General features: G+C 38.9%; 1 protein-coding gene across 1 annotated transcript; it reads right to left on the reverse strand.

Annotated features, from left to right (window-relative positions):
- Positions 1 to 10118: 10118 nt before the first annotated feature.
- On the reverse strand, positions 10119 to 11275 carry LOC122067787. The gene has a single exon (XM_042631622.1). The coding sequence runs from the start codon at positions 11181 to 11183 to the stop codon at positions 10368 to 10370; it is 816 nt and encodes a 271-aa protein (XP_042487556.1). The 5' UTR covers positions 11184 to 11275; the 3' UTR covers positions 10119 to 10367.
- Positions 11276 to 18230: the final 6955 nt, after the last annotated feature.

The following is an 18230-nucleotide window of genomic DNA, read 5'->3' on the forward strand; positions in this document are numbered from 1 at the left end:
CTATCAGCTTAAGATAAAGAGTGGTGACATACCCAAGACAGCTTTCAGGACTCGGTATGGTCACTATGAGTTCCTAGTGTTATCTTTTGGGTTAACCAATGCACCGGCAGCATTCATGGATTTAATGAATCGAGTATTTCACGATGTCCTTGATAAATGGGTAATTATTTTTATTGATGACATCTTGATCTACTCTAAGACAGAAGAGGAGCACACTCAACACCTGAGGATGGTATTACAGAGGCAGAGAGAACAACAATTGTTTGCCAAATACAATAAATGTGAATTTTGGCTTGAGCAAGTTGGATTCCTGGGACACGTAGTGTCTAAGGATGGAATCGAGGTGGATCCTGATAAGGTGAAAGCAGTGGTAGAGTGGGAAAGCCCTAAGAACGCTATAGAAATTAGAAGTTTCTTGGGTTTAGCTGGGTACTACCGGCGCTTCATTGAGAATTTTGCTAGGATCTCAGCACCAATGACTAAGTTAACCAAAAAGGGTGTGAAATTTGAATAGATAGGGAATGTGAGAAGAGTTTTCAGGAATTGAAGAAAAGGTTGGTGTCGGCCCCTGTGTTGACCATCCCTGAAGGCACAGGTGGAATGACAGTCTACACTGACGCTTCTAAGGTCGGCATGGGTTGTGTTCTCATGCAATGCAGAAAGGTAATAGCATATGCATCCTGACAACTAAAGGAATATGAGAAGAACTACCCCACTCATGACTTGGAACTAGCCACAGTCATTTTTGCCCTAAAGATTTGGCGACATTATTTGTATAGGGAGAAGTGTGAGATATACAGTGATCACAAAAGCCTTAAGTACTTTTTCACCCAAAGAGATTTGAACATGAGGCAGAGGAGATGGCTTGAGCTCATAAAGGATTATGACTGCGACATTCAGTATCATCCTAGCAAGGCTAATGTAGTGGCAAATGCGTTGAGTCGGAAGGCATAGACTGTGTCACTCTCATACTTAGCAGTCAGCCCACCACTCGTACAAGAGGTGATGCTAATGGATGAAACCCTCTTATATGAAGGAGCAACCTTAGAGCTTGAACATCAACTAGAAAACATTAAATGGTTAACTGTATCCCTGACAGCTCTACAAGTGCATCCCGTCTATTAGACAAGAGGTGATAATGAAACAACCTTTGGATCTTGAGTTGCAACGGATCAGAATTAAGATTCAAGAGCAAACAATGAACGACCCTGATTTCGTTTTAGCCAGCGACGGGGCATTATTGTTTCGAGGAAGGTTGTGTGTGCCCGATGATTTGGAGATACAAGCCAAGATAGTGCAGGAGCCACATAGCTCCGAGTACTCACTCCACCCAGGAAGTACAAAGATGTATAAGGATCTTTAACAAAACTACTGGTGGCCAAGCATGAGAATCAAAATAGCCCTATATGTGGCGACTTGTCTTACATGTCAAAAAGTAAAAGCTGAGAGGCATCGACCTTATGGTACTCTTCAGCCACTCCCAGTACCAGACTGGAAGTGGGATAGGATTACAATGGACTTTGTCACCGGATTACCATGCACACCTAAGGGGATGGATGCAATTTGGGTGATAGTTGATCGGCTTACTAAAACTGCTCATTTCATTCCCATCAAGACCAAATTCTCTATGGCCAAGTTAGCACAACTTTATATGGATAACATAGTGCGCTTGCATGGAGTGCCAGTGAGCATTGTGTCAAATAGGGACCCAAGGTTCACTTCCAGATTTTGGAAAAGTTTCCAGCATGCCTTGGGATCACAATTGAACTTGAGTACTGCTTTCCACCCATAGACTGATGGTCAGTCAGAGCGAACCATACAGATACTAGAAGACATGCTCCAGGCATGTGCAATGGAAATGTGTGGTAGTTGGGAAGAATATATACCCCTTATGGAGTTTGCCTATAACAACAGTTACCAAGCTACAATTGGGATGGCTCTATATGAGGCATTATATGGTAGGAAGTGTAAAACTCCTCTGTATTGGAATGAGGTAAGCGAACGCCGAATATTAGGACCCGAAACGATACAGATGACATGTGACAAGGTCGATGTCATTTGAGAAAGGATTAAGGCAGCTTAGTCACATCAAAAGAGTAATGCAGACACGCGCAGGATGGACATTGAGTTTCAAGCAGGATAAAAGGTGTTTCTCAAGATTTCTCTTACTAAAGGGTTGCATAGTTTCCATAGAAAGGGTAAGTTGAGCCCGAGATACATTGGCCCATTTGAGATTTTAACTCGGGTTGGCTCAATAGCCTACATGCTTGCCCTTCCACCTTCGCTCGAAAATGTTCATAATGTATTCCATGTATCCATGCTGAAGCGATACGTTTACGATCCATCGTATGTATTACCCGTGGAACCAAAATATCTAGAAACTGATATGACCTATGGAGAACAGCCAGCTGAAATCTTGGACCGAAAAGTGAAAACCCTTCGCAACCGCTCCATTTCCTTCATAAAGGTGCGATGGGCTAATCATTCACTTGAAGAAGTATCTTAGGAGAAAGAGGATGAAATCCAAGCCAAGTACCCTCATCTTTTCGAACAACCAGGTACGCCAATTTCGAGGACGAAATTTTCAAAAAGGGGAGGTAAATGTGATACCCTACTTTTAAAACCTGGTTTAATTACACGGTTGACCCGGTTTAACCATGCAGAACCCGAACCAGAGAGGGTTAAGGCGGGTTCTTTATGGACCACGATGGCAAGGGTGAATTTGAACACAGGTTGGCCAAACAAGTCCGAGTCAGTGCCAGAGGAGACGGGTGTACCCAAGCCGTATACATGCATGTATCATAAGGCCATGTACGGGTAATACTGGTATGTGACCGTATCCTAAAGTGTATACGTATAATATACCTTGTGCCGAGAGTGAGATACATGCTGAGAGTCAAATTCCATTGAAATCTCACTTGTTGGCTAAGTTTCAACCAACAGGTGGGCGGTCACAGGCGAGCGAATCCGCCCACCTGAGTGACCCACCCATGTGGTTACTAGATATTCTCTAAGTATAAATAGTATTTATTATGTTTCTCCTTTTCCCATTTAATGCATTAAGGAGTTGGTGAGAAGAGTAAAGAGGAGAGAGAAAGGAAAGGAAGAAAAGAGAACGAAGAAGAAGAAATTGAAAGAAAGAGGAGGAAGAAATGGTTTTAAGCGACGCCGAGGTTTTATCTTCTCATTCTGACACCGGAAAAGTGATCCCCAACACGAGGCCTACGATTTGAGGTGAGCGAAGGCTACACTTCTTAAACTTTCACCAAACCCCAAGTGAAACCCTTGATTTGGGTAGAGTTCCTTAAGATCTTGTAAATCCCACTTGAGATGATGAATCTAAGGTTTAATAGATGATCTATGTGTTGATTTTGAAGGGTTTAAAGAAGTGTTTACAAGATTTGAGAAGCATTGGTGATTTCTTCAGCTAAGAGGTGATTTTGGGGTTTTGGAAAAGTTATTGAGCAAAGAAGGTAAGATGGCTTTTCAATCCTTAAATCTAACTTAGATCTAGGTTAGAATCATCTTATAAGACCTTAGATGTGTGGAAAATGTTTGGAACAGCCCCATTTGGTTTCCCCAAGGTTGGGGAACGTTTTAAGGAAGAAAGCAGATTTTCGCCCCCACAGGTGGGTGAGGACCGGCGGGCGAAGCCGCCTGCCTGAGGCCGCCCGCTTGAGGGGGTAGCACCTCGGTTCCCACCGGTGGGCGAGAACCGGCGGGCCAACCCGCCCGCCTGAGGGTGCCCGCCGGTTGGACCGGTGGGCAAATCTTGCCGCCTGAGAAGACCGGTGGGCAAACCCGCCCACCTGAGAAGACCGGTGGGCGAAGACAGGCAGGCTGTCTGGCCCACCTGTTGGCCCCCAACAAGATTTTTGAGTCCGAATGGGCCCGAAACGGACGGGCAACCTTCTTTTATGATTTTAAACATGATTTAAACATCAAATCTCGTTAGTTTTGACCCCAAAGTGGTGAAATGCTAACTTCATTCACTTATGATAGGTTTCACTAGAAACTTACGTTTTCTCGCGCCGGATCTCACCCATACCGAGCGTGAGCTTTTGTACACAACAAGTAAGTGGGAAGAGGACATTTGACTTTATTTTAAGGCTTGTTTTGCATCTTCAATTGTATCTAGACTAGCCATGTCATCATGCAAATTATGTGTAAATTAGTCATCCTCATATGCCATTCGCACGCAATTGCTTGTGCATTATAAACAAATGATTATGATATGTGTTGTGTTTTACATTCTCAATGCTAAATGACTGATGTGCTTATGTGACGAATGGTTGGATTACTGTGCATGATGCATTATTAGACTAGACGTCGTAGTCGATTTGGAAACGAGTGCATTGGTGGCCCGTGGTATGAGATGCGGTGGTACTATGCAATCGTACCTTGTCATATAGGAGCATGCGGTTTAGGATTTTCATTCCCTGTGCTATGACCCTTCCCAACAGAGGTTGAGGTATTGGGTTATCACTTGGGGGGAAGCAGTGGTCGCGGTTGTTGGGTCACTATGGCGGTTAGACATACGCCCGGCTGGTTATTAGGACAGTCGGCAACCTCAATAGTATATTCAAGAGGGCCAATCGTACTACTTTTAAATTGCTAAAGTCAGCACCTTTACTTTTCTGTCATTTACTTTTATGTTGAGAGCCGGTAGTCGACATACTTTACTTTTCTGAGTACTCACGGTGGGCCTTCTCCAACAACCCTATGGGCGTATCGTGAGATGGAGTTCGCGGCTCGTACCCAGGGCATACGCGCACTGTGGTTGTAAGTAACACAAAACCAAAGACTTAGTAATGTTGTTTAGGTGGATAAGATTTAAAATGAATTGCATAACATATAGTGCATATGGATGTGATTGTTGTGTGGTCTTTCTTTTCACTTACTATGCTTGTGAGCTCATCCCACGTGCGCACCTCTTTTAAATGATTTTGCAGGTCACCAGCCTGAAGATCAAGAGTCGGGCCCCACAGTTGAGTTTCCTGATGAGGATTGGTGGGTCCTTGAGGAGTATGAGCACGGTACTGATTGTACGTACGAGGGCTGTACTGCGGGACCGCAGTAATGACACCGTACAGGATTTTGCTTTTTGATTCTTTTGATGACCTCCCCTTTTGTGTACTTGATACGTAAATTGTTATTCTTTTTGTGTAAATATCATGCCCGCAGGCCCACATGTACTTAGCTATATACTACAATTTGGGTATCAAGTATATTGGGGATATTTCAGGTAATTTAAGTCTTCCGCTGAACTTTTGAACACTTATCTTGATGTGGGCATGCTGTGGTGGGGTACTGTATCAGATGATCCTAGCAGGTTTGGGTTAACCAGAGTTAACCCGGTCACCGGTCCGGTTCTGTGTGAACGGGGTGTGACATAGAGAGTGTCCTAAACGACAATGCCATTGTTGCAAACCAGAGACAAAGTTTTGTTGATATGGAGTAGTAGAAATCACTACTGTAGGGAGACAAACATCATCAAGCAAATAGAGACAACCTTACACCTTACCACATCCAATTGCTTCCCTGTTACCAAATCTTGAAAAATGCAGTGGGAAAGAAAAAAAAAATGGTTACTTTACATTTTAAGTCCCTAGTAAGGCTACTAATTGATAGCAGGTTAGGAGTAAAATTTGGGATATGTAAAACTGAATTTAATGTGAGAGAAGAATATTGAATAGAACCCTTTCCAAAGACAAAATATAGGGTGCCATCTGCGACCCGAACTTTCTCTCTGCCTGAGGTGGGTAAATACAAGTGAAAAAAGTTGAAAAAATCAATCATAAGATCAATGGCATCGGAGTCAATGATCCAAGAGCTAGAGACTACCGATGCACAGTGACCACCAAACAAGATACCTAAATGGGAAAAGTTGGAACCTGAAGAGACTGAATTGGTAGGAGCTGAAAAATTGGAAGCCTTGAGCATGCACCTGAAAGCCTGGAGTTTCTCTTGGGAGAGACCAGTATCAGTTGTAGATGATTTGTCCACGGTTTCGGCCTAGTTAGCCTTGTTCAGTTGTTCTTGGATTTACCATGAGCACGTTTAGCTTCAAAATCAGTTGGTTTCCCATGAATCTTCCAACATGTTATTTTGATATGGTATGGTTTGTTGTAATGTTCATATTTTACCACCTCCTTGGTAATGTCACTAATATGGGTTGTTCCCTCAGAAGTAGTGGAACTAGCCTACAGGGCTGATTTTTCAGCAGTGGGAGGATGAAGCATAGAGTTACGACGACACTCATCCATATGAACCAGGGAAAGGATTGTTCCAGAGTAGGGAAGAGAGATCTACTTAGTACCAGAACATGAATCTGATCATACTCAATTTTCAAAACAGCCAAGAAATCATACACCATGATTTTTCCCACAGGCTTTGTATAGGGAGCAATGTCCTCAGCACTTAAAGGGTGATACTCTGCTAAGTGATTAAGCTCATACCACAAAGTGCGAAGTTCAGCATAGTATTTGGACACAGATAGATCCTGCTGAGCAATGTTACGAACCTTATTGCGAAGATCAAATACCTGAGCATCATTGCCTATTTGTCCTTAGGTTTCCTTGGCAACATCCCAAATCTAAGTAGCAATTTTTAACAACAACCCTTTAGAAATAGACCGATGAATAGAATTAATCAAGAAAGACATTACTAGAGACTAGAGAGCCATTAGTAATACATTTGTCCTAGCCAGTTCCTTCTGCAAAGGGTTTTTTTTATTTTCCTGCGATATATTTAGTGAGATCTTTGCCAGCAATGGTAAGAAAGGTAGATCTGGACCACATGAGGTAATCAGTTCCCTCCAATTTCACAGAGCTAGTGCCAGAGGACATGTATTCATTGCAACCTTTCCCATCTGATTTTGAGGTTGCAGTAGTTACTTCAGACATGATGGCACCAAGGGCCCATATTTATTACAATAATAGCACTTAGTGTTGCCACCACTGGTCCTAGAAGCTTTACCTTTATCAGTAGGGATAGTAGACTTTCGGCCCATAGGTCTATTAGCTACAGGTGGACTTCGGTTCTCCTCAGCTTGAAAATTAAATCTCCTAGTGGAAGTTCTCAGATTGTCCTCAATTCTCAAAGCCATCTGAAAACAAATGTTGAACATTCAACTCCTTTTGAATATCAAGATCCAGACCTGATTTAAATAGGGAGATTAGTTGTGTGCCATCTTCCTCAATTCTCTCGTACGTGCAACAAGAGCATCAAACAGCTTTCAAGTACGCTTCGTATTGAGCTTATAATGTAAGCAAACTCTGCAAGTATGGAGAAGATACTTGTTCTTCAACTCTTCTTTCATCTTTCCCCATATGGTGAAAATACTGTGCCATGTGCTCAGAACCTATTCTCATAATTCTTCCACCACTCTCTGGTTGGTCTTCATCAGTTTAGCTTGTGCGAGCCTCATTTTCCTATCCTCTATCAGAGTAAGCCAGTCAAAGTAGTCGTCCAAACAAACAAGCCAATCATAGAATATGCGGGGATCAAGTTTTCCATTGTACTCTTTCAACCTAAGCTTCACCTTCTGTGTAACCTAATTTCAAGAGATTTATAATAACCTAAAAATCTCAGATGAAGGTGAAATTCTGGTCAAAGGCCTGGGATATGGAGAACAACTCCTCAAGATATGATTCTCATATGATGGCTTGCTCTGGTTCTTTGGAAGTATCCTACTGAAGATAGGATTCTTGCCTAGGATTTCAGAATAGACTATTGATAGCAAATTGTAAAGGAAACAAATCAACCAACAAAAGATGATCAAAATAGAAATATGCACCCCTAATCCCCTATCATGGTGATTTGATGCAATCTGAAAATCAAAATTATGAATCTCAAAAGCAAACAGGCCCAATGATCAAATCTGTGATCAAATCTGAGATAAAGGAAGCAACCATGTTGTTAAGGGAAGAAATCAGATCAATGGATGGGGATGGAAAAGAGATGAGATCAATTTGCTTGTGAGGAAGAAGAGAAGAAATCAGGTATGGGCCAGTCCTGTATGCATTGCTCAACAGCACCAAAACTCTTATTAAAAAAAACAAAAAAAAAAGGGCTCATATTCTTTACTCAAATCATCTCTAATTGATAGGGATGCATTCCATAGGCCTCTTAAAATTCTTAATTTGACTCATAAAAGGACTCCTAATTACATTCACACACTCAATAAAGTAAATAAACTCAATGCTTAACTCTATCTAACTATTAAGTATACTATTTAACTCAAAACACTTAACTACAAATCCTGTGTATTAACTTTATTCCCACTTTATGGACTTATTACTTAGGCCACCAAAAAAATAACAAAAGGCCCCATCTATAATTTAACTACCCAAATATCAATTCAACCCATTGGATTGAAACCACCACCTTATGGGCCTCCCCAAGCTTGCGCAAAGGCCTCCATACGAGATTGATGTCTGATGCAACTGCATTATGGTTAAACCTGATTTGTTGCACATTGGGTTGTACACGGACTACATATTTGTATTCATCCACCCAGAGAGGCACCCAGAGAACCACTGCCCAAACCTAGAACTTTTTGGTAGTGTTTAGAGTTTTATATGGTAATCAATCGTCTTTTATAACCTCTTTGGGGATCCATGAGATCTCACATGTTTTTCAAAGTAGATGAGAGAAGTTACAGAAAACTCCACAAATTGTTTTCGGTTTTCAGAAATGGAATATAAGAAAAATAAAAAAGAACAATTACAATGTCTCACAGAAAGAGTTTCAATTGATTATTAGATCTTTTACCCATTCCATCAATTTCCATAAGTTGTAGAAGATTTTGATTGGGAAAAAGCACATCAAAATTGTGTGCCTATAGCTGTCTATAACAGAACCACTGGCTCGTAAATATCAGCTTTAGCACAATAATAATGCTTGATATTTAGTAGTTTCTCAATACTTACCTGTAAAGTTCAATATTTATTCCCTGCCGAAAGATTAAGCAACATTGTGAGCGTTCTCCATGTCTGGCTCTTTTTTTCATAATTTCTAAGTTGATCAATCAAAGTCCTTTATATATCTGGTAATTATTCCCCCACCAGGAAAATCTCAAATCCTAATTTAGGGCAGCTCCACTTAATTCTCATATCATATCAAGCTTCTCTATAGCAATAAAGAAATCAAGTGAAACAAAACTTCTTCCAGTTTATCCTAGTTTCCGATCTATTCTTATTCAGACTCACAACTTTAGAATTGCAACACCCAACATGAGCAAAAACTCAAAAAGGAAAAAGAAGTGCAAAGGGGGGCGAGAAAAAAACTATGATTCCAGGAAAAGGGGGAAAAAAACAGCAAATCACTTCACTTCTCCAATCCAAACAAAGCTACTTAAAATACTCTAGATGTCTTTCATCTACTCGAGACATGCCATACTCTATAGAGGTTCCTTCATTGTCCTGTCCACTTCTTGGTAGTTTAGGTTGAATGGGTTCACCATTAATGTCATGCATTGTCCATTCTCTATCTTAGCATCATAAGATTTCAGGAGTTCTGTGAACCATAGAATGCACCCATTATAATGCAAAACATGCACACCGCCCATCACACTATGGGAGCTGGCCATGCCCGAAGTCGTTACCTTAACCACAAGGAGGGGGATGCCGAAGGCAGGGCTAGTGACTGGAGTGAAGTTGTAACAAGGTAGCCGTACTGGAAGGTGCCGGCTGGATCACCTCCTTTCAGACCTCCTTACTCTTTTTCAAGTCAAAGAGGCGTTAGGACTAACCTCCGACAAATACATGCCAACCCACCAAACTCCACAGACCACATCACCACCAAAAGGGAAATCATGCTGCACCTATATTGTGGTTAACTGATGCCTTCTCATTAACCTATAAGAACTACACAGAATTCACAGCAGGGAAGGGAAGGAAAGGAAAGAAATATAATAGTAATCATAGAAAAAACAGCAAGCCATTCTAGTGAAATATAAGTGGTATGTAACTAGAAAATGTGCATTAAGAGCTCCTAAACCATCTAATTGTAAAGATATAGTAGTGTCCACCCTTCAAAGGTCATTCATGAGAGATATGTATCAAGCGACTGAAAAAAGAGAGAGAAAGAACAAAATATGGAGACACAAAGCACAATTTTACAACAATTCTTCATTCATTATAAACAAAAATTCAAACCCTAAAGCACAATTCGATTGGAAATTCTTCACTCACTATATTGTATTTCTACTAATATTCAACAATAGAAAACAGAAAGCACAATTGAGAAATATAGAAGAACATGGTTATGGCACCCCAAATTTCTTCTTCTGTTGAGAAGCTTTCATATAGATGTAATTTGGAATAGAGCAGCAAAAACAAAGTTGTGGGTAGAAACTATTACTATCATTTGAATCTTTCATCATCACTTGAAACATCAGGAGTCATAGACACATTCATTCTAGCAGACGCCTGCCTAGCCCATTCCACTACTTTCTTAGCTTCCCTAGCAACCTGCTCTTCCTCCTTCAATGCCTTATTCAGCTTCTTTTGCTGGTCTTTCACTGAAAACATACTCAAATCCGACAAAAGCTCATCATCCTTACCCCAATCGAGTGTGTCAAGGAGACCATCCACTCTCTTCTTCTGCTTTTCCTTCCTTCTGGATACCTTCTTGGGAGAACACCAAAACCAGCATTTCTGCCGAGGAGGAGATAAAACTTCGGAGGAGTCGGAAGAAGCGGAAGGAGATGATGAGGTAGAACCACTTTTTGATTTCGATTTCGATTTCGACTTCAAGCCCTTTTTCTCACTCGATTTCTTAGAAGTAGAAAACATATTTTCTTCATCAGAAAATAAATCTGGGCTTCCTTTACCTTTATTTGAGCTCTGCAACTGTTCTTGAGATTGGGTATCAGCACTCGCTTCGTTAAATGACGAGGTGGGTATCTTTATGTGTGAATTGAAACTTGTGGGTTCCTCTCTTTTCATAGAATTGGAAGATAGGAAAGGGTTTCCCTCAGTTCTCTGTTTTTGGTTTGTTACCGGGAAGGATTTGAGTTTGCGGAATCTGGTTTCGAGGTCAGTGGAGAGAACAGAGTCTGAGAAACCAGAACAATTGATGGCCGCTACCTGTTCGAGAATGGATTGATCCATTGCTTGAGCAAGAATCTCTTCAACTTCTGAGTCATTGCTTTCAGAGAGGTATGAGAAATCGGCCATGGCAGATTGCGAAAGGGCAAACCAGTGACAGAGTAAGGGATTAACGAGTCACCCCGTAGTATAAAAGCAATGGACAACGCTCTCTCGGCAGTCGAGAGTGTTGACAAACGTGGGCCTGATTAACGGATCAAAACCGGATTCCGGACCATAATTAAAGCGGAAACGATACAAAAATAATAAAAAATTGTGTCGGTACTATATGTTAAAAAACGGCTTAAAATTTGAATCTGAAAGTGCAAATGACTCAAATATTTTAAATGTCAGATTTTAGAGTTGAGATTTAAAGAATAGAAGTTAGAAAAATAGTAAGCGGTAGTGCGGTCATTTTGTGCCTAGTCGTATGTAAGCGTAGAGACACGTAATTAACAGAGTTATTTTCTCTATATTTATTACATGGAAGAAAGAACGCTACTAATTTGATATATGAACCTAGACCTTCGAATTGTTGCTTGTTTAAAGTTTTAGTCTAGGTAAGATTTCATGCTATTCTAATTCGCAAGGCTCACAAGTCTTAATAAGTCTGCTAATGCCCCAATTTCGTCTTCTAGTTTCCTTGCAATTGACATATATCTGTTGTGTTATGGCTTTGGTAGTGTGATTTTTTGTACTGAGAATGGTGAAGCTCATACTCTAGCAAGAGGAGCTTTTCCATTGTGCATTTGTCAAAAGAATGGTGGGTAGAACCACCTTCTTTCCTTGTACAACTTGCTATGTTGAGTAGTAGGTTAGACTTTGTTAGATTCCTCAAATAATATTGCCATGCTAGAGGGCTTTCTCCACCTTTCTTTGATCAAAGATTTTTTTTTTTTTTTTTTTGTAATGGATATTATTAATTCAATCACCTTGATTATTGGTGCCTTGTTAATCCTATTTGGACTTGGAGCACAATATTATAACTAATTCATCAATTTTATTCAGAGCATAGTGACGAGGTCATGGTTAAAGTAAGTGAAATCAACAATGAGATTAGCCTTTGTCTTTCCAATTTAGTCAAGATCGACATATTTCTTAAAAATCTAATACGAATCGATCAATTACTAAAATAAGAATCGAGATCAATTGATTTCAATCCCAATTGACCACTCAATTTGCTTCCTTAAGTCATAATCAAGAGTCAAGACACATTAGGATCACCTTATAATGGCAAAACATCTTTAGTAATATGGGAGGTGTTTTCTGGGTGAGACATAGGGCTGCACACAGACTAAAGGGGGTTTGAAATGACCACCACTCTCATTGGCCAAGGCAAGTAGCGCAACCCCTACGTCCACTCAGAAAACTTTAATTCTGGTAATATTTCTGTGAATTTAAATTTTGGGATAACATTGAGTTTTTTTTTTTTTTGTTATTGTACGTAGATTTCATTAGTCAATGAAAATTACTATAATGATTCACCAAAAGAAAGATAATTACCACTGAAAAAGACTGAGTTTTCCCAACGCCTCCGTAAATGGGAATCTATCCATTGTGGCTTATCGCAACAACATACGATAGGGGGGAGAGAGAGGTGGGGTGTGATGGGGTCACATCTGGACTATCTCCAATGACCATCAAAAGGTTGAGAGGGGTGGAACTGTGGGACATGCATCCCAACACCTGCCATTTTTGGAAACTGTGTCCAAGTCCTTCCAACCTTTAGATGAGTAATTGGAAAATTATTGGTGTTGGAGAGGAATTTTTTCCTGACCTAGAGCCCATATGGTGGGGGTGATGAGGTCACATCTGGACTATCTCCAATGACCATCAAAAGGTTGAGAGGGGTGGAACTGTGGGACATGCATCCCAACACCTGCCAATTTTGGAAACTTTGTCCAAGTCCTTCCAACCTTTAGATGAGTAATTGGAAAATTATTGGTGTTGGAGAGGAATTTTTTCCTGACCTGGAGCCCATATGTCAAACAAACAGAGCTATTTCCTTCATTTTTCTTTTGGTAAAAAATTATTTTCTTTCATATTTATTATATGAAAAAAAGAATGCAACCAGTTTGATATAGGGAGTGCTAGACTTTCGAATTGTTGCTTGTTTGAAGTCTTGGCCTAGGCAAGATTCCATGCTATTCTAATTCGCAGCGCTCACAAGTTTTGATAAATCTACTAATGCCCCAGATTGGGCTACTACTTTCCTTGTAAATGACATCTAGCTGTTGTGTAATGACTTTGTTAGTGTGACCTTTTGTTTTTTCCCTCATACTGAGAATGGTGAAGCTCATACTCAAGAAAGAGAAGCTTCCATTGTGCATTTGTCAAAAGTATGTTTCCTTGTACAACTTGCTATGTTGAGTAGTAGGTTAGACTTTGTTAGATTCTTCAAATAATATTGCCATGGTAGAGGGCTTTCTTCACCTTTCTTTGATTAAAAAAAAAAAAAATCTTTTTTCTAGTAATGGACATTATTAATTCAATCGCCTTGGTTGTTGGTGGCTCGTTAATCCCATTTGGAGCACAATATTATAACTAATTCGTCAATTTTATTTAGAGCATATGTGACGATTTCATGGTTTTTTTTTTTTTGGTAAAGGTTATGGTTTAAGTGAGTGAAATCAACCATGGGATTAGCCTTTGTCTTTCCAATTTAGTTAAAATTGGCATTCTTAAAAATTTAATATGAACCGATCAATTACTAAATCAGAATTAACATCGATTAATTTTTTGTTTGGATAAAGAACATCGATTGATTTCAATCCCAATTGACCGCTCAATTTGCTTCCTCAAGCCATAATCGAGAGTCAAGACAAGTTATGATCACCTCATGCATGTCTAATAATGGCGAAACATATTTAGTAAAATGGGAGATGTTTTCTGGGTGACATAGGGCTTCACAAAACCAAAAGGGGGCAAAACCAAAAGGGGGTATGAAATTACTACAGTTATCAATGGCCATGGCACGTAGCTCAATCCCTACGACCACCCAAAAACTTTGATCCTAGTAATATTTACGTAAATTTAAATGTTGGAATAAAGTTGAGATTTTTATTTTTTTTGTTATTGTATGTAGATTTAAATAACCAACAACAATTGTTATAATCATTCACTAAAAAAAAAAGGACAATTACTACAATGAAAAAGACTGAGCATTCCTAAGGCCACAGTAAATGGAAATCCATGCACCATGGCTCATCACGACCATGTACAATAGGGGGGAGAGATCTAGGTTGTCCCATCGTTTAACCACAGGTGAAGCAAATAAAATTTTGGCCTAATAAAAATTTAATTACTTTAGCCCGGTCAACTTCACAAGCGGCATGCACTTCAAACACATCCCGCTTTAGCTTGGTTGACAACAGCTAGCCAGTGTGGAGATCTAGTATAAGTCTAGGGATTGATCGGGTCTTCAACCCTCCTAACCCCCCACCTCACCCCCTGGTTCCGAGAAAAACAATAACTTGTGTCGTCTAGAGGATCCGACTCCTCTCCAATGATCATCTAAAGGTTGGAAGGATTGGGACATACATCCCAACTTGCTAACACATGCCAATGTGTGTCCAAGTCCTCCCAACTCATGATGAATGATTAAAAAATTATTGGTGTTAAGATGATCTTGTTCCTTGTCTGGAGCCTATATGTCAAACGAAATAACATAGATAGTGGTGGAATATCCTAAAAAGGAAACAACGAGTATATTCTTTTTGGCCTTTTGTCTAAAATCAAGGGTGATAATTTAATATACTTTTTTATGGGTCATTCAGTTTAATATTTGATACGTCAGTTATTGGCTTATATGATATTAAAACAAATTTTCTTAATCTCCCACACTCTAGCATGTTTTTGGGATTATCACCCAAGCAATTTTTCACATCAATGAAATGAAAAATCTTTTTAAACAATTGATCAGAAAATAATAATTTTTGGGGGATTATTTATTTTTTATTTTTGGGGGTGCGGGGTAGTACAGTTCTCACGTGTGCTTGAGGGCCAATGTATGTGTACAAGGAAATATTCACTGAAAGAGTCATTTTCTATTTTATGGTGGGAGGGTTGGTCATTCCCCATGCCTGACTGTAGGGGCTATACTATCTCACATTTTTTCATTCTATTTATTGTATCTTTCGAAAGAATGAAAAACAAATGTTTAATGACTAAATACTTACATGTTCAACCTAAGTATGATTCAAACATACTTGATCTAATCCATGGATCATATATGAAAATTTCTATAATTATAATAAAAAAGATTTTTTATTGGACCAACCAAGACTCTTCTGTGGATGATGTGATAATTTTAACCATTGATGTTTAGGGAATGTATTGGATTAGTTACATGTCAAATTTTAGACTGAAATTAAATCATTTTCCTTCCCTTTTATGTTACATTCATTCATTAATGCAAACACCTTGTTGATAGTCCAGAATTCTCAATGCTTCATTATGCATATGCCAAACTCAATATGTGCCAAAACTTGAAATGCAAGGGATTGTGGGGGTCTATATGTCACCAAATATCGAACAAATTCAACTTGGCACATGGTATAAATAGGCATGCCAACCAAAGATCCCTTCCTAGTTAGGGCAATTAGAAAACATGGTCCATTTGATTATGCTACTTGATTGGATAAGATCAGGTTCATATTGGATACTCCAATAATTTCTTTATGACCTTTATTATAACTTGTTATTACATATGGAGACATAGGAATCTGGTCATCTTTACACATGCTAAACCCAATGCATACTCTGTCCTATTTCAGTTGAAGTATTGATTTCCCAATCCCCCACCCCATTGTGCAACAGGTGACTCTTACATATTCAATACCCTCACACCGAATATTTCTGTTTTAAACTACATAGTCTTAATATGTATGTGTTACTAATCCTATTAACAATATATCTATGAATGGGCTGCTTGTATTATCAATCAAGGAATATGTGTCTTCCTTTATGCCAATTATATTATGATAGGAAAAATCTATTGAAGTCACTACTAGAAACCTTCTCTTTAGGGTAAAGCAAGCCAATGCTAATAGGTGGTAAGTGAAAGAGATCTGAAGAGATGTAGAGGAATTGGAAACCCTACTTTCCGGTAACATACCAAGTCATGGCCTTAGAGCATCATACCACTTTTCTTGGATGTTTATAACTTTTTGTTCATACCCAATTTTTGTCTCAGACCTACAAACAAATTGGTATTTTTGTTAAGGAATATATCCAGTATCGCTATGAGGACCTCTAACCAGAACATTGACATCTTAAGCATTTTTAATTAATGAATTTTTTTCCAAAAAAAAATAAAATAAAAATTTGACACATGCTAATCCAAACATTCCCTAGATATCTAATTGTTAGATTTACTACATTACCCAAACATTCTCAAGATATCCAATGGTTAGACTCACTATATTACCTAAATATGTCTAACTACCAAGAAAAATATTTTGCCACGTGGAAAACTGATTGACTAATCCAATGATTGGATATCTAGAAAATATTTTGGAGCGGCTGTATGTACAGTTATCAAAGTCAAATTACCGGTCTCCTTGTATTTTTTTTTTTCCACAAGATTTTGAAGCCTTATTTTGGTACTTGATCAACTCCATTTGATCTGAAACTTAGCATGCGAGTGGGGGGAATTTTATGATCTATCCAAAAAATTTCAACTCCATTCAAACTACTACGTAGCTGATATTTGTGCCGTTCATGAATTCCATAATGGATGTGTCATCCCAAGAAAACTTTTCTTACCAAGGAAAATTGAGAAAAGTCAATATCCTGCAACTTGGCAAAATGACTCACTTCATTTGCTCCATGTAAAAATGACGTGATAATTTTTAATTATGTCAACCAATCGGGCTGGGTTGGGCCTAGTTGGTCTTGGCAGGCCTCTTGGCATGCAATGCGAATTGCATATCTAAGGAATTAGTCGGGCTAGGTTGGGCTTAGTTGGGTTTCAGTCTACTAACTAGGCTAATCGAGTCTTAGTTGAGCCATAAATGGGCTAATGCGTCATTAAAGCCTTCAACATGTTTTAATTGTCTTAGATTTTAGAAAAATTAATATATTTATTAAATTATCAACAAATTAGAGAAGAGTTTACCCTTAATTACATTCATTAATTGTTAAAAATATCAATATATACTTTACTCTATCCAAAAGAAAAAAAAAAAATCAAAATATACCATATAAAATAGATTGGGCTAAGTTAGGCTTGTAAATGTATCAGGCTAGTCCAGTGCCTGTCGGGCCTACATTGTTTACTATGAATTGCCTATTTATAAACATATCGTGCTCAAGCTTAATAAATTTATTAATTGAGTCGATTGAACTCAAACCATAAACATGTCAAGCTTGATATACCCCCATGTGAGTAGCCCAAGATGTGTCTAGTGGGGGTCTAACTCAGGACGTCAAAGTTTACGACTTATACCAAGTTCGTTGTTCACCAACTGTGCTACCCCCTTGGGTTGATTGGCACAAGCAACAAACGATTTAGACATCGAAAAAGCTTGTATACATTAGAGGATTTGATATATGGACATCTCCTAATGTGTTCACCTTGCTGGCTTCTCATCCATTAAATCAAAGAGGTCTTCTGTATGTTGTATGAGTTAAACAGATATGCCATTAACTATATACATGTTGCACATTCATGCTCGTGGGCATTTATCATTTAATGCTAGGGTCATCAATTGTCTTTGTGTTAGTTTGTTAATAATGAAGTCAGCATGGTGAATAAACATTTATTGTTCATGATTCCATTTTTCTCTTTCTCTCCAATGGCTCTATTTAATTAATAATGATTCTTTTGTTGGAAGGAGGGGATATTTAAAGTTTTAAACCTTAGTTGGTGGGATATTTAAGAGAAACACATAAATATTGGGTATTTAGACCATTTTAAGTGGGGGTGCTACATTTATTAGGGTGGGACCCGTGGTGGAGGATGCCTGCGTGCAATTTCGGATTTCAGCTGACATTGTGCAGATGTTTTCCCCTTATTTAAAATGGACAAACTCTATAGATTTGTAAACCATTACGAAAATAATTCTTAGAAACCGATTGGTTATTTGTTACATGTTAATGAAAGTTATTTTTACCCAGAAAAATAAAGAAAGAATA

This window comes from Macadamia integrifolia, unplaced genomic scaffold, assembly GCF_013358625.1.
Source record: "Macadamia integrifolia cultivar HAES 741 unplaced genomic scaffold, SCU_Mint_v3 scaffold3126, whole genome shotgun sequence".
In the NCBI taxonomy this organism is placed as follows: domain Eukaryota; kingdom Viridiplantae; phylum Streptophyta; class Magnoliopsida; order Proteales; family Proteaceae; genus Macadamia; species Macadamia integrifolia.